The sequence below is a fragment of the Bombus terrestris genome, chromosome 6 (assembly GCF_910591885.1).
Source record: "Bombus terrestris chromosome 6, iyBomTerr1.2, whole genome shotgun sequence".
Classification (NCBI taxonomy): Eukaryota; Metazoa; Arthropoda; class Insecta; order Hymenoptera; family Apidae; genus Bombus; species Bombus terrestris.
The window spans coordinates 3,756,133-3,773,848 of NC_063274.1; the positions used below are offsets into that span (position 1 = coordinate 3,756,133).

At 26.1% G+C, this 17,716-nt stretch overlaps 3 protein-coding genes across 8 annotated transcripts; 1 reads left to right on the plus strand and 2 right to left on the minus strand.

Annotated features, from left to right (window-relative positions):
* Positions 1-801: 801 nt before the first annotated feature.
* On the minus strand, positions 802-6,624 carry LOC100642327 (non-canonical poly(A) RNA polymerase protein Trf4-1). The gene is made up of 8 exons (XM_012309270.3): positions 6,084-6,624; positions 4,691-4,861; positions 4,013-4,370; positions 3,650-3,796; positions 3,260-3,453; positions 3,026-3,179; positions 2,797-2,932; positions 802-2,663 (listed from the first exon to the last, which is right to left on the minus strand). Exons 1-8 carry the CDS (start codon positions 6,440-6,442, stop codon positions 2,464-2,466), a joined length of 1,719 nt encoding a protein of 572 aa, XP_012164660.2. The 5' UTR covers positions 6,443-6,624; the 3' UTR covers positions 802-2,463.
* A 1,779-nt stretch (positions 6,625-8,403) lies between these two features.
* Positions 8,404-12,551, plus strand: LOC100642204 (solute carrier family 35 member G1). Of its 5 annotated transcripts, XR_007224447.1 has the most exons (3): positions 8,405-8,668; positions 9,020-11,443; positions 11,523-12,551. XR_007224447.1 is itself a non-coding variant. In XM_020863429.2 (2 exons), exon 2 carries the CDS (start codon positions 9,022-9,024, stop codon positions 10,066-10,068), a length of 1,047 nt encoding a protein of 348 aa, XP_020719088.1. In that variant the 5' UTR covers positions 8,404-8,588; positions 9,020-9,021; the 3' UTR covers positions 10,069-12,551. The 5 variants fall into 5 exon arrangements, 4 of the variants coding, with proteins under 4 accessions (XP_020719088.1, XP_003395902.1, XP_048262847.1 ...); XM_020863429.2 differs by having other exon boundaries at positions 8,404-8,588; positions 9,020-12,551; XM_003395854.4 differs by having other exon boundaries at positions 9,020-12,551.
* Positions 12,552-12,795: 244 nt separating this feature from the next.
* On the minus strand, positions 12,796-17,688 carry LOC100652232 (partitioning defective protein 6). 2 transcript variants are annotated; one of them, XM_003395853.4, is made up of 6 exons: positions 17,560-17,688; positions 16,356-16,592; positions 15,978-16,206; positions 15,724-15,851; positions 15,362-15,640; positions 12,796-15,257 (listed from the first exon to the last, which is right to left on the minus strand). In XM_003395853.4, exons 2-6 carry the CDS (start codon positions 16,413-16,415, stop codon positions 14,946-14,948), a joined length of 1,008 nt encoding a protein of 335 aa, XP_003395901.1. In that variant the 5' UTR covers positions 16,416-16,592; positions 17,560-17,688; the 3' UTR covers positions 12,796-14,945. The 2 variants fall into 2 exon arrangements, with proteins under 2 accessions (XP_003395901.1, XP_012164657.1); XM_012309267.3 differs by having other exon boundaries at positions 16,356-16,567; positions 17,560-17,677.
* Between the last annotated feature and the right edge of the window lie 28 nt (positions 17,689-17,716).

The window sequence follows — 17,716 nt, forward strand, 5'->3', positions numbered from 1 at the left end:
TTTTAGTTTAAAAAAATAAATAATGTAATAAAAAATACTATAATTAGATATAAATCTTTTTAATGACATTTTATGTATATTAATTTAAAGGTACGCGTCCACTTGAGAGTAAAACAATCGCGAATTGTTCTTGAGAATATTTCTCAAAAATGGATTATCTGATTTGTTAATGAGAAATACTCTCAAGAACAACTCATAATAGTTTTATTCTGAAGTAGACGCGTACCTTTAAACTTTTCAAATAAAACATCCTATACATTTTTCTTGTATAAAAATAAGAAACATAATAAAGAATAATGTAATTATAGTACGAGTTGTATAGTGCAAAAAAGAAATAAATTAAGAATTTATTTCTTTGTGCTTGAAGACTTTATTTTATCTTATTATTATTACATCTCACTATCTTATTTTTATGTGTTAAAAGTAGGAATCATTTTAGCTCTCAAACTCAATTCCAAATATGTGTTAGTTTGCTTATAATTTGCTTGTTATTATTTTGTACTATGCAATTTTAGAAATAGGTCTATGACTACATTATTTAAAATTAGAAAGATAATAATAATGATACAAGAAAACCTGTTATTATTGTTTATTAAATTTGTCGTATTTTACATTTTTAAATAATTTTTGAAAATAGATAAACATAAATCACAAATTATTAATAATAAATTCTTACGAAAATTTGATTCTAATTGAAAAATTTGTAATCATCCTTGCAGACTAATCAGCGGTAATAACAATAACAATAGTAATAATAATTACATAGTTTTAAGAATGTAAAATCCACATTTTTTGCTGGTCACATTGTGGTTTACACACACCATACATACATGTATACACACACATATGTATGTTGTTATGGTTAATTGACATTCTAATTATAAAATTGAATCACAGCTTACAATGTTATCCATGAACAATGTTTTGATAAATAATATTATAGAATACTGCGCAAGAAGTAGAAGTTTGGAGGAAAGTGAATAATAGAGTTATTGATCTCTGCACTCGAATTTAATGGGAGACACTGTTTGAATCACATTACAACTTGCATTAACACAAAATGCAATCTGGATAAAGATTCTTAATTAATAAATTGCTATTTTTACGCAGTTATCTTTTTTCAATTTAAGGAACAAAGAGTTGTATTGAAGAACGGAATGTAATTTTCAATAATAAATTAGATATAAGATGATTTTCACAAGTACATTTCAATAATAGTTTTCAATAATACAAAGGCCTTCTGCATATATTGTCACATACAAAATTTTTGAAACGTTGCTCAGATTTTAAAGAGTAACACAAAATATGTTTAAATGCAATGTCTGATTCGTGCATTGAATTTGTAATATTCGATCATAATGTATATGCTTACTATTATTCTCATAATATAAAAATAATGTATTATTGTTCAGGAGAGACTAAAAATTACAAACTAGTGTTATGAAATCAGTAATTCTGTATAAAAAGTAAAGCATTATGCACAATTACGACTTTAAAGAACACAGTGTAAAAATCTAAAGTGTATCATTTTTTTCTTTAATAAGTTAATATTTTCAAAAATATTTTTTATTCAAAATTTGTTGATCATCAGCACACGAACTTATAACTTTATTAAAATCCGAAAGATATACCAAAACATTTTCACAATTACTGGACTTACATATCATAGCAAAAAAATACGTAATTCTCACATGTACATGGACTAATCCATGATCTTAAATGATAAAATTATTATAACAAACACTATTTTAGATACGTACAAAATAAAAAAAATGTAGTAGGTAACTCTTAGACTTATTTTTCTATGTTCGATAATATATATTACAATATTTACAATAGGTAAGTTCCAATATCACCAATTTTTCTGTTATCCCTTTGTTATAAGAATATAGTTCCGTATAGAAAACTAAGTCTTTATCATCATTATTAGAGTTTGTTTTACAACTTCATGAAATCTTTAAGAAAACTGCACTGTAAATAATCTTTGTATATATCGTTCGTATTATATAAATGTATTACAATCAGTTTACCGTGATTATGGACACAATTGCTATCCAAAGATTGCAATAAGGTTGTAACTTTGTAAACAATAATTAATAAAATATTACACGTCTTTTTCAATGTTGTTTGTAATATGTGCAGTAATGCAAAATAAAAGTAAAACTAGACCAATCTATATTACAATTCTGTACGTCTTTGGTATGTAAATTTTCGTACAGAATAAAAAATTGTTCTGGTGAAATGAAGAACTTAACTATACCAGGGCCACTTGCTTGTCCATATAAGAAAAATGTAATATAGAGTATATCAACTCTATAATTCTAGACACAGAGCCCCTCTAAAGTGGAAAGGATAATTTAGTTGCATGATGAAAGTTAATCAATGTCTTTTCACCACACAATTATGATATTGAGCTCTCTACTTAAGTGTGAAACAAAGTCCAACATTATTTTACACGTTTCATCACCGTACACAATCTCCAGTACCACGAGGTGTAATGCACTGTTTTTTTCGTTTAACGGTTTGTGATCTTGAACTTGGACTATGGCTATTATTATTATTTCCATTACTGTGAAGAGAGTGTTTTGCTTTACTTTGTCCGCTTATATTATTATTTATTCCACGATGATGATAGTTTCCTCTGGAACTATGATGGTGATTACCTGTAGCAAATACATACTTTTGAAGTACATAAGTTTGTTCATTCAAACAAATAATCAAAAACATCCAAAAACGTTATGATAACTGTAAATTATGAAATATATAAATATTTAAGAATTTAATATGATTACATACCATGAGCAGTTCCTTTAAATGGCTTTTTCCATTGTGAATGATGAGTATGTTGATTATTATATACATGTCTTCCTTTATTTCTATCTTCTCCTTTTCCACTAGCATTAGGAGAATTTCCACGACTACACTCGGAATCCTGATGAAATTGAAGATGTATTAAAGGAAATTGAAAGTATGATTAATTTATAACAATTATTTTGTTCTATCTTAACAAGTTAGAATTTTGTACCGTATCACTAGCTGGTGCAGATAGTGTTGAAGCATCAGATGCAGTAGAACTTGATAATGAATCTACCTCACTCAAAGGTAGTGGGAATGTTTCTTTAATCCATTTGCGATATTCTATTACTTCATCTGTCACGCGAATTATTCTTCCTAGTATACTGCATAAAATATATTTTTAGAAAATAATTGATTGAATCATAAAATATAAAAAAGACATATATATTGTAAATAATCTTACCTTATTTTATTTGCATCATTAACTAAAATATTTAAAGGACTAACTGCTTGTGAGAGGACATAATAAGCCCAATCAAATGCGTCTTTTACATACAGAGCACCATAACTACTACGACCAATATCATTCCCCGGTGTAAGTGGATCTTCTATGCATAATAAAGAAGGTCGATGACCATCTATCATATCTCTTTGAACCTAAAATTAATATGAGATATGAGATTCACTTGTAATGTGACTGAAGAAATACATGCATGTATATAATAAATAAAAACATTCAATACTTCATATAAAAGATATCGTTCTTTAAAAATAAATATAATACTTGTTTTATATACCATTTTATAAGATGTACAATTTTTATATAAGAAACTATCATATAGATATACTTTACCTCTTCTTTCGATATGTAAGTACCACCATCTTTTACACGAATTCCTGTTTTAACATAATTAAATTTCCTACCATATAATTCCAAAAATTCTATTAACAGCACCCCAAGATTAGCACTTGAGCAATAAGCATTTTGTCTGGGATGTAACTGAAATAAAATTTCATCCACATGGTAGGAAAAGATTAATTGTCTATTTCAAAAAACATAAATTCATTTTTATAACCCAAAATACTAATATATGAGTCTTATAAAGCATAACTTTTTAGTATTATTACATTATTTATTTTGTATATGATTAAAAAATTTGTGCAGCAATTAATTCTTATTTCTACATTACTTGAAACAAAAATATTAACATTTTACCTGTAAAAAACTGATAGTCATAAGTATTAAACTATACGAGGAAATTCCACCAGTAAACACTTCATTCAGGTCTCTTTGTAACAAGAATTGTTTTAATACCATTACTAATTTTTCCAGTACTGGAAACCTCTTTTTAAAAGAATTTATCAATTCTGCAGATTTAACGCCATTATTCATATTAAAACTGATATCTACTTTAATCTCAGTTTCTTTATCAGTTAACTTTACAATTGGGACACTAGCTTTATCCAAAACTTTAATAGAAGATGGTTCAGCTATATTTTGATCCAATAAAGCACGTTCCAAAGTACGTAATGGAAGATTTGTCCACATTCCTATTACTACTAAATCTATATCACTAAAAATAAGTATAAATCTTATTCATTTAAAGAACTTCAGTATGATAATTAATAATGTATATATTTGTATTGCACATAATGTCATCAATAATATATACAAAGTATTAATCGAAGTACATGACTTATTAAAGATAAGTTTATGTTATTTAGTATTATTTGACATAATTATGGATTTATATATATACATTTATATATATGTATATAAAACACTAATGTATATATATATAAAATACTAATTTATTTAAAAGATACCTATATATTTTACATGTGAATACATTACTAAATACATTCCATTTTAAATATGTACAATGATACGTACCTTGTAGGTAAATATAAACCAGTGCGAAAGCTGCCAAATACTTCAACCTTAGAATCTTGCCAGAGATCATATATTACTTGTTCTATCCTTTTGACAACACGCATTCGTAAACTATGTTCTTCATTAGAGGGACACATATAAGCAAAAAAATCTTCAATTTCTTCATGTAATCTAGATATAAAAATATAATTACTTAATGATAATTTTTTATTTATATTAACATTTAAAAATGTTGCAACATGTATTTTGATAATTTTTTATTGTAAGAAATTAATTTTAACAGATAAAAAGGAATATTATAGTAATTATTTATTTTTTATGTAGTATTAAAATTTAAGAAATATAAAGAAATATACGTACTTTTATTACAGCTTTTCTGTTAATTATATAAATTTTCATTTACAAGTGCATATTTTATATAGCGTAGAATATGAAAAAATATGTTTAATATATAATACAAATTTTTTAATTCAAGAATCACCAAAATATGTAACAAATAATAAACTTATTTTTTCATATCTTAGAACAAATAAATAATACATTTATATATTCTTATATTTAATAATTATACAAATATATTTTGAATTTAAATGAAAAATTTTTAATACTTAGTATTTCATACAGTATAGTATTTAATACACAGTATTAAATAAATAAGTTTTTTACATATCTTTCTATATTTTAAAAATATTCTTAATAAAATTTTAAATTTTGTACAGAGATGTATGAATAACAGAATATAAAATGAAGTAAGATATAATAATACAAAAAATTAGAAGATAAATATTTAAAAAATTACATTTAATACTTAAATAAAATAAAATAATAGTTTATATGTTATTTGCTGAATAAATAATAGGCGTTGTTTATTTATAAAAGAAAATATTACAAAAAATAGAATACTCCTTTTTATAGACAAACATGTTTTACTGTACATTAGAGAAATTAAAAAATTCAATAGATAAAATTTTCAATACTACTTTATTACTTATCTATATTTATCTCTAATATTTTCTAATTTGGAAAAAATTTGATTGTTGTGACTACAAACATAAATAATCGTATTATATAAACATCCACGTGTGTTTACAAAATCATTATAGATTTAGTAAAAACTAAAAATGCGTTGGTAAAATTTTGCATTTTTAAAAACATGGAATAATTGAAAAATGTTATTCAATTAAATAAGTTGTATTCATTATTAAAACAAAACTACTTTGCATTTGTAGCATATCTAATTATAAAGGGACCTTGCTATACCCTATTTGTAAACGAGCGTGAATGTACATAACCTTAATCATACCCATATGGACAAACTATAAAAAGGCAAATAGTTTAACTTTTATAAGACAAACAGTATATATATAGATGAAAACTCGATAACAAAACTTACCCAATAACACCCTTCGAATAATGTTTATTAGGTACCCGCCATGGACAACCGCCGTATTCGCCAACTAAGGCATCGTAATTGTAGTTCATGCCGTAGGTACTAGCACGATTATCACCTTTCCTACGAGATGGATTATAATAGCTGCTGCAAGTATTATGTTGCATGCGGTCCCCTGTACGAGAATTAAGAGAATCCAAGGACATGAAGTCTTGTTGAAGCTTCATTCCCATTACATTCGAAGACGAGTCGTTTTTCAACGTTAAAATATCCAGGCCTTTCTCAGCTTCCCAAATGTGTAACCACAAATCCTTAGCAGGGCCGAACTGCTCCGGTTGATACCAACCGATAGTCGGATCCATTAAATAGTTCTCGATTCTGTATCTTACGATTAATGGTCCTTGCACACTACACTACAATTCCAATCTTAATTCAACTTTAATTGAAAAATTGTCTGATTTATTGTAACCTGCGAACACTATGAAATTCATACATACGACCAATGAACAACAGTATTTTAGAAGGAACTTCGTACACCATTGTGCGAACATAGAATAATAAAGACAACTCAAGCAATTTGTTCCTGCAGATGGCATTATCACCTACACATCTGAAAATATATTTCTGGAAATATGGTTAAAAATTATTTATCGTACAATTGTACAATATAATTGTATATGTTATTCAAACAATTTCAAACATTGGTACGCGAAGAAAAGAACAAATAATGTTTCACAGAAAGAAAAGAACAAATGTTATTTTATGTCAATTAGCCGTATAACATATTAATTTACATATTGGAAATATTTAAAAGTCTGTAGAATTGATAACAGTAACTAATACTAAAACGACTTTTGGTTTTTTACTTGTTCCAAATTTTGAAAATGTGTTTATAGATAGAAATCACTAGATTCTAAAATTTAAAAAAATTTGAAACATTTCTAAATTGTATTTGAAAATGCTAAATTATTCCAACATTTTAAATTATAAGGAAGGATATCATATCCCACATGTATAATATCAAGGAAGATAATACATAGTTAGTAACCATAGAATTAGAAATCTTTTAATAAACTAATTTAATTACATATTCTGCAATCTGTGTGAATTTCATATATATATATTATAAAGAACATATTAAAATTAGTCCAAAATATGATCCAGCATATGTTGTGTATATGTATGTTTTGTATGTATTGTATATTCAGTAGCTTAATTAAAATAAATATATTCCCAACAGATATCTATTTTCACAAAATTAAATATTTTAGTTGTAATTGAATTAAAAAGCACTATATATCTGCCATTGAAACCTCAAAATCTAAATAATTTAAGCATTATATTATATATTGTATATAACAATATTTTTGTAGATATATTTTTTACATTTATAATATGATATTAAATTATTAGATTTTTATTTAGAACGAAAATTATTTAATAATAAAAATTAATAATAAAACAAGTATTTAGTATAAGAAAACATATGAAAAAGATATAAATATATCAATTTAAAATAAAAACAATTTTAATACAAAAAATGAAAAGGGAGTGATATAAAAAATGAGAATGATATCATTTATCAAAAATAATAACGTGGAAGCTGTATCCTGCTGCATCCCTACCAGATATCTAATGAGAGTAAATGCAGGTAAAAAATTAATTAAACGCGAATCCTGTACGAGACCGACTCCACCCATCTTTAGTTCGCCGCGACATTTGAACGGAAGTAATTTGTATTTTAATTTAGATTTCTTTACCTTTATTGAATCATTTTTATTAAATTTATTGATATTATTCGACGTTTCTCTTCTTAACTCGATATAACTTTTTTCTTTTATTTAGCTTAAAAAACTTCACAAGTTAACAATATCCACCCGTTATTATGAACAGATTTTTTACATTATTATATTCTTAAGGTATGTTTTTATGTTTATATAATTTCATGTATTATAATATCTAAAACGATATTTAATATAAAAGTTTTCACTTTATTATTATCGCGAATGTACTTTTACTTTGATAAACCCTTTGATATTGACACATTTAAATTTGTAATTTGAATATATTGACAAATCATAACATTTGAATATAGTAAAAATGAAAGTGGGAATAAAAATAAAATTTATAAAAATACTAATATTTCTTAATTATTGTCCACTGTTTATTCATAATTTAGTAATTTTATTAGTGAACTGTGTTACGCGTTGAAAATTAATAGTAACTATATAAAAATATGTTTTTTAAAATTAAAACAATTAAAAACCGATATTTCAAATGCAATGTATAATTTGAATTCTAAATCACAGTCATGATCGTGATCTAAATTAAACGCCTTTCTTGCGTTCTGAATGTGTGATGAGTTGCTTACTTCATGCGAGTAACAACGTGATATTTTAATTAAAATAGAAATAAAAGAAAAATGTGAGGAACATTGTCAGTGGCAATGAAAAAAGATGTATTATTAAAGTTTTTAAAATAATTTAGTCTTCCAAATAATTTATAAATGTATTACTCTAATTATTTATTACATAATTTTACTAATATAACTATATGCTGTGATTAATCATTTATTGTATCTATTGCAGGTGAGTTATAACATTTGATAACGTAACATCAATTTATAATAGGTTATTAAAATGACATTTGTAATACAAATAATATTTAAAAAATGAATTATTCCTCAATGTCCAAACTCACATTTTTAAATCTGTTATCAAAGGACATCTACCATTCGTTTTAATTTTTATTTAGTTATTAATTAAAATGTTTATTAGATATTATATATTTCAATGTTTAATGACAAACTGCACCTTAGTAATATAATGTTTTGTAATTGTTTCATCTATGTAGTCATGTACCTATTTTATTTAAATTATGAAATCTTTGTCTAGTATTTATGTCTTTAAAAAGTACTTAAGTTTTATTTTTTCTTTCAGACATGTCAGAACATGTTGAACTGCATCATTTACTTGATGGTGATATTGAAAATAACACAACAACACAACAAAAACGATTTTCAATTCTAATGTGCAAATCATGCCCTTATCTTGGTTTAATATTGGCAACATTATCATCATTATTTTTTTCATTATGCAGTGTCATTGTGAAGGGCTTAGTGGAAGTAAATCCAATGGAATTGGCAGCATTTCGGTTCGTGGGTGTATTATTACCAGCAATACCAATTGTAATATATAAGGGTGAACATCCATTTCCAAAGGGACGTAGATTAATGCTAATATTAAGAAGTTTTGTGGGGACCACTGGCCTCATGTTAAGTTTCTATGCATTTCGGCATATGCCACTAGCTGATGCATCTGTTGTAGTATTTTCTGTTCCTGTATTTGTAGCCATATTTGCCAGAATATTCCTAAAAGAGCCTTGTGGATTATTTAATGTTATAACAGTTTGTTTAACACTGATTGGTGTAATCTTAATAACACGTCCACCACTAATTTTTGGACATACTATCGAGTCACTTTCAGATGGCCATATAAAAACACAACATGCAGATTTATGGGGAGCTGTAGCAGCTTTTTCAGCAACTCTCTTTGGTGCAAATGCATATGTTTTGCTACGAGCTTTAAAAGGCCTCCATTTCTCAGTAATTATGACAAATTTTGGATCATTTGCCTTGATTCAGACAATAGTTATATCTTGGGCTATAGGTGCATTGTGCTTACCTCGGTGTGGGACTGACAGACTTTTAGTTGTTGCACTTGCTCTCTTCAGTTTTGGAGGTCAAATACTGTTAACATTAGCTTTACAAATGGAACAAGCAGGACCAGTTGCAATAGCAAGATCAGCAGACATAGTTTTTGCCTTTTTCTGGCAAGTTTTATTTTTCAATGAAATACCAAATCCTTATTCAGTAGGAGGAGCAATTGTAGTTACAAGTTCAGTTTTATTAACAGGACTAAGAAAATGGGCGCTTTCATTACCAGAAACATCTAATGTTAAAAAATCCTTAGGTATTTTGGTGATGTGAATTATGAACTATAAATGAGAGAAATATTTCTTCTTATTGCATTTTTTGTTTTCGTAATATTAATTTTAATAGAAAGAGATTGTTTATGAGTAGAAGTAATTTTGGCTTGCATGAATGAATTTTTAATTAATACATATATAATATGTATATACATTTTTTTAAATTTTACGAAATTAAATTGCTTTAAATTTAAAAGGATATCCTATATTATAGCTATATTGCTATGTTTCACAGTGAGATCGTACTGTATTATTAATACTATTTTGTTACAAAATGTTATATTTTCCTAATAAACTAATGATTGTCATTACAAATTCTAGTCTAAAATTCAGTATTATGAAAGGAACTCTTCAGACATATTTTAATGTACATTTGTTATGTGTAAGTCTTCATTTCATGTGATATACTTATAATGATGTTTGTATTCTACAGTATGCACAACATAACAAAGCACTCTCTTATACCATACTATACTTTTAAAATAATCAATTTTTATGCAAATATAAATATTATAGTTGAATTAAAATTAGATAATGCACAAATGTTAAGAAATATAAGTTTATTAAAACAAAATATATGTTATTTAACATTTTCTATACCAATATGGATTAATAAAATAATGAATGTTATTTAATACAAAAATTTCAATCTCTACAAAATTATAAATTACATTGTTTATGACTTTACAATGTAATTTATATTTTTACATTGCGTTATTTTATGTGCATGTAAAATATAAGAAAGTTTAAACACATACATATTTAAATAGTAATATCTAGAAATAGGTATTTTATTATTTCATGTACATTGTTTCTGATCATGGATTAGAGTATATTATCTTAATACTATCTCAAAAAAATTTTGTAAGAAACGTTTATTCAACAACGAATAAATAATGAAATATTTAAATTCTAATTTATAGTACATAAATACAAAGTTATGTAAACTTGTACTTCTAAAATATTGTTGTGTATGATACAAATTATGATACAATAAAGTTTGTATTAGAATGTTTACATTAATTTATTTTACTACTAGAAATATTTTTGAAAATATATAATTTCAGTTTTTATATATAGCAGAGCATATAAATCATAAAAGAGATTAATTTGTTCTTAAAAAAAGTGATACAATTAAAATATTCTGTTTTACGTGTGAGGTTATTTATGATATTTAAGGTAAATTGAGTTAATACTGAGCTTATTCAGTGTAATATATTAGTTATAATATATACATTGCAAATTAAAATATGTTTTTGCTACTATATACGATATAGCTGAACAAAATTATAATATTTTATATATGAAGAAATATCGAGTATAGAAGAATAGTAGTATATATTAAAAATTGTATATGACGCGAAACTTATATTAGTGTAAGATTTTTTAAATTAATAATTGTCATACAGATATCGTGCTTATTATAATACATAAGCTAACATTAGTTTCTTGTAGATGTCAATATACGTATATGTATAATATTGGGTAATTTCAAGGTGTGTGTCAATTAAATACATCTGACGTCTATTATTCAATATTCATATATTAAGCGTTGGTTTACCTGATTTTACCTACATCAGGATCACGACCGTGTTCTACATCGACGCCATTCGTCGTATATCATAGAATATTAGATAAGTTTAAATATTTAAAAGAAGAAATGTATGAATGTAATAATATATACCATAATAGAAAATAGTAATGTGATAAATATGTAAATACTGACATGTCAGAAGAGATAATGAATTTAATATTCGTCGTATTTCCTAATAACAATATAATATGATAGAATAGAATATAATGGATATAATAATAAGCAATAAAGTTTAAAAAGCGTGGTATTGATAAGGTCAGTAAGAATTATTCTTTGATCCGTGATATATATGAACAATCAACAAAAACTAATGGAAAATAGTAGCGCTGAAGAGAAATTCCGAATCGTCGTGATTTCTAAAGAGATCAACGATCCACAATTGTTACACTAATTAACTAATTCCTCATTCGATGATCTCATGCTGTGTCTATTAGCGTAAGAAAGAACAAGATATCGTTTGTGTCCGTATGTATTCATTGATGTATTTACGAAGAATACTTCGTCGAGTAGGGATTTCACGCGAAGCAGTAAGAAGAATAATACATGGAAAAGGATTACGTCCTTACAAGGTTCACCGTGTGTAAGGACCTCGTAGGATGGATTATGCCGCTTGACGAAAATTTTGTCACTGAATGCTAAGAAAATTAGAATGTAATCAACGCTGTCTTGAAGATATCTTGTTCACGAATAATAGCAGTCCTTTACTGGAAGGAATGCTTTTACTATTGCTACTGAGCAATATTCGGAATCGTCAGAATATAATTTTCGCGTATATTCACATTATGATGTAGAAATTTAATCAGGACCGCTTGGACAGGCCCGGTTTATTCTATATCTGACATTAACATGTAAATAAAATCAATTTGAAAATTAAAGTGATTGATATTATACGTTCATGAGTAAATGTCATTATTTTGTGTTATATTTGACTTTAAAATACGTCTTTCCTTGTCTTTTATATATTAAATTTGACAAATTACAGTTAAAGTATCTGCTAAAGGATTGGTTTTTTATATAAATAGATTAATACCCTTTTGTAGAGAACATCAAGCTGGGTCAACTAATGTTATAAAAAATATTATCAATATCATCTTAATATTTAAAAAAATACAAGGTATTAAAAAATCAAACTACTTATATTCACCTGATCAAACCCCTCGAATAAATTTTATTTCGAACATTCTTTGATGAAGTCAGTAGGTAATGAGATATTCCAGATAGTCATTCTTACTAATTCACCCTGTATGTACATAACGTATATATAGCATATACATGAATGTTTATATATACATTCCCTATACTGTTTTTTACACGATTATCCAAGTTATACTTCGAGTACATATCCGTGTTCTTCTACAAAAAGTATTTGTTTTTATGAACAAAATTTAATACAAGATATACTGTATATATAATTCTTTTTTCCACTTGCATTATTAGCAATTAATATGAAACCGAATTAACAAAATTAAAAATGATATTATTATAAAAATAGTTTCTCTAATTTGGAAATGAAAATATTTTAATGATTAATTTATTTCTACGAGTTAATTTACAATTGTATTACGGTAAGATCTTTCTGCTTTTATCCATGCATGCATGTATTTTTGTCAATCTAATTGACAAAGTATAAGTAAACTAGTATATAGATTAATGCTACAATACTCAATTTAGAATCATACAACATAATTAGTGAAACACTGTATATATTTCTTGCACTACAAAAGTTCTATGTAAATGGAATGTGATACAATTCATCACAATCCAATTTTTATATTCATGGATAAAACAATGAAGGCACAAATATATAAAGAAAATATTTTACATGTATATAAATATGTTTCATAATCTTATATGTTCTTACATCTAAAATTTGTAAAGTATATTTTAATATCTAGTGTTCAATTAGATAACAAATAACATTTATAAAACTGGAATTAAAATTCAAAAACTTCAACACTCTAAACTTACAGTAAAATGAACAGAATACATGTACGAGTAAATATGTTTCTGAATGCATCAGAGTAGGAATAATCCCAGTTTTGCATTTTTATAAAAAACATTGGAATGATCTAAGTATAAGGCCACTCAGCTCTTTTTGAGTCCGTATATCCAATTTAAAATAAGACGCTTATATTAGCATTTCGTCCTCTTATGTTATTCATATATACATTTTCTTTTATCATTGAATAAAGGCTTCTACTTAGAATGATAAATTAAGTTATTAAATCTAATTATTTGCATTATATACATATTAAAATGATTAAAATCAATTGAAAAATCGATATTTTATGAAATGACGAACAAAGTGTTAATTAACAACAGATTTCTTTGCTAATTATTCAATTGAATGATAAAATATAATTCTGAAAAGATAATTTTATACATTACAATTTTAAATCTCTATTCACGGTTTATGCCATTAAGTAGAAATTTAAGTAAATTAAAAGTAAAACTTAAGTACACTTCATGCGTTTCCTATATTAAGAACTATAAATATTATTTTAATACTTCAAAAATATTGCTGTTTTCCAATAATGCTCTTATATATCAATACTAATATACTCCATACATGTCTTTTCAACAGATTGATAAAAAATATATGTATACACATTGTATTCAAGTAATGTAAATACTAAAAGAAAATTTTCTTATATAATATTTTTTGTTTCTATTGCAACTAAAAGTATTATGCGAAAAATTTTTTGTTTTACATGGATCAATTTGTCACTTTAATACCTTCTGTATATAATATTTATATATAGCTACAAAAAGTATTAAAGTAAGAAATGCATATTATTAAATAAGTACAAAATTAAACAATCTAATTTTGATCCATAAAAGGAGAGATATGTTCTTTGCTTATGTTTCACTTTTATATTAATACTTTCTTTTATATATGAAAAATATTTTTAATTTTAATGATTTTAGTTATAGACTGAATTTTCGAAACAATATTGATCTAGTAAGAATAAGTGATAATATTACAGAATGATTTTAATGGAAAATGTATGTATCATATTAAAAGGCACAATCTTCTATGAAAATGTTCATTTCATGTGAATCTAATATTCATTTTGGTGCCTAATTCAACTAAATTATCATTAAATTATGTAAATAGTAGCTACCACGATTTCATAATGCTTCATTTACTTTAGCACATCATTTTCTTATTGTCATGTTATATTTTATGCTTATTTCTAAATACTTTTTTGGATGAACGAATATTTGAACCAATATTCAATTGAGCATGGCATAATATAAATAGAATTATGTAGTGCATTTATTTATAAATGTAAAACACCTTGATCGTGATTATAGTGATTTTGATGATGATGGTGATGATGGTGATAATGATGATGTTGTGAAGTTGAAGTTGTTGCATCATCCTGTAATGTTACACCAGTTAAGTCTACAATTTCATCTGCATCTTCGTCACTACCAGTTGCAGCACTTTGTGTTGACTGATGACTTCCAGAAGACAATTGACTATTACGTGAAAATGATCCACGTCTTGGTGCAGCTAATGCTGCTCGCTGATTTGCTGGCTTTACTGTGATTATGAGATTTGAAGAATTGGCAATCATCATATCTGTGACCTGTTTAAAATATGAAAAAATATGAGAAAATAGAAGTTAGAAAGAAGGTATAAGAATTACATGGAAATAAAAATATATAAATAATATATAACAATTTTACATACTTGATCTAAAGTTTTTCCAGCAACTTCTATACCATTCACTTCAAGCACTTCATCATTTACTGCTAAAAGACCTGTACTTTCAGCCAAGCCACCTGGCACTAATCTACTAATAAATACACCTGGTACTTTTTCAATTCCACCACCTGCAGATGGTGGCAATATTCGAAAACTTTCTCCATCTTTAATATAAAATCCTAATGGTTTGTCAGAACCGTGTTTCAATAATCGTACACGACGACAAGTTTCTGGTAATATGTCTACATCAATTATTGCTGATACCTGTTATTGTTCATAAAATTTGTACTTAACATATATCTTGAATGATACACGAAATAATTTGTATTCATATAACTAAGACATACTTGTCTAAAATCGTGAGGATTAGATATAGCTAATGACTTTGGTTTTCCAGGTGTGCCACCAAGAATACTTGATATTAAATTTTTTGGTTTTATTGTCCCATATCCATTTATGTCTTCTAATCCATCTCCTATTATATAAAATAGTTTTTTGTTCTATCAATCTATTTACTATATACTTTGGAATAAATATTATTGCATTTGAATCTTATATTGAATTTATCTTTGATAATTATTTGTCATAAAAATTACTTGACCCTTTCTTTGAATAAAAATTCTAAGTAGAGGTTTTGCAGCCAATAATGCCCTTGCCAAATTGTTGTCATTGTTAATGGGTAATAGATCACCATCAGTAGGATCTGTGTACCATATGAGGAAAGTTAAGTCAGGACCAATATCATGTCGCTCAGCCAATAACTTTTTAAAATCTTCATAATTAATTGCTTCATTACGGTTGACTGAAAATCTTATGATATCTGCATCAAACTAAAAAAAATTTTTATTTTCTGTGTAGAAAAGTGTTCAATAGCATAACAAAAAAGAAAGGACACTTGAATGTTACTGCATGATACTTTTTTTCTGTTTAATAATAGTATAGTTTAAGGGATGGGACTGTAAATTAAGAGGTTACTTACTTTACTTTTCACTGCGACGACACTGCTGTCAACTTGATGATGAAGTTTGCTTTTTGACATGATAATTAATTTCAAATAAATTAGAATGTTCGAAGCAAATCCACAACTCACGAATGCGATGACGTGACGTCAAAAGCACCTGTTTGGTAGAACCTGGTAGAACGCAACTTGGCTACAACCGACTCCAGGTACAATCCGTGCTAATCATAAATCTGGCAACAGTGAATGAGTTCTGTCCTAAAGTAAACATAACCTAATCAGTATGATTTCCCGCGATTTTATGAAACGTTTATTTGTATTATAGTAAGTGATAATATTAATGAAATGAATGAAACAATACTATTCGTCATACAGATAGCAAAAATGAAAATAGTGATAATACTGTTAAAATAATAATACAGTGAATACAATGTTGACAAAACATATTTAAAATTCAGTTATGTACTTTCAAAGAAAAGTTATTTAATATGAAAAAAAATACATGTTGGGAAAACTTCTCCAAGGCGATTCAAAGATAAAAGAAAATCTTACTAGCATATTAACGTCTTATCGACCACGTAATCATTTTTATTAAACGTAATTACATTTCAGAAAATAAATCGAGATAGTAAATTTAATGAAAAAGCAGAAATTTTCTGAAATGCCCTCTATTTTAATTTATCTGTTCATTGTGCACATGATTTTATGTAAAGATAAATTAATATTTGGCAAAAAGAAATTGTCAACGTTTAAACAAATAACTCTCTTTTCTAGCTCTTTATATAATTGATTTAAAGAAAAAATTCTTTCTATGTATATCCTCTATCCCCCAAGATATTTAAAAAAAAATATAGCTTCTACCCTCAATTTTCAGGTCTCCTCAATATTCTTTTCGAAACTATCTTCTATAAAAATATTAAAATCGGGGAGTGCGGATTTGAAATTCCTCCTTGTTAATATTACTATATATGTAACTAATCTTATTTCTTTTATATGTAATTTTACGAATTTATATGTTTCCTTACTTATTTTTAAACATTTTGTACAGAAGCAATTTAAACTTGCTTTACACAATGTAGATGTAAATATTTCAAATACAAGCATCGCATATCAAACTTTTCCATAAACCAAAACAGATATCCACAAAAAATATGATTTTTATATATTACTTCTACTTCACTATAAATATATTTATATAAAATTATTAAAAAATGATTGTACATACTTAAATAATTTTTTATAATAAGTTAATCACGGTATAACAAATTTCACTACAAAACCGAGATATCCAGAATCGGATCCCTGATGTTCCCAAGTACGGCGTTGCCATATTGTTTAACTCTACGTATTTATCACGAATTGTACCTGAATCCGAGTCGCCT

Coding starts and splice junctions, on each gene's coding strand:
- LOC100642327 (XM_012309270.3), bottom strand. CDS start 6,442: ATGGATCCGACTATCGGTTGGTATCAACCGGAGCAGTTCGGCCCTGCT. Junction 3,797..4,012: donor TGACTATCAGTTTTTTACAG/GTAAAATGTTAA, acceptor ATTTTATTTCAG/TTACATCCCAGACAAAATGC. Junction 2,933..3,025: donor CTGCACCAGCTAGTGATACG/GTACAAAATTCT, acceptor CAATTTCATCAG/GATTCCGAGTGTAGTCGTGG.
- LOC100642204 (XM_020863429.2), top strand. CDS start 9,022: ATGTCAGAACATGTTGAACTGCATCATTTACTTGATGGTGATATTGAA.
- LOC100652232 (XM_003395853.4), bottom strand. CDS start 16,415: ATGTCAAAAAGCAAACTTCATCATCAAGTTGACAGCAGTGTCGTCGCA. Junction 15,852..15,977: donor AATTTTTATTCAAAGAAAGG/GTCAAGTAATTT, acceptor TTTATATAATAG/GAGATGGATTAGAAGACATA. Junction 15,641..15,723: donor ATCCTCACGATTTTAGACAA/GTATGTCTTAGT, acceptor GAACAATAACAG/GTATCAGCAATAATTGATGT.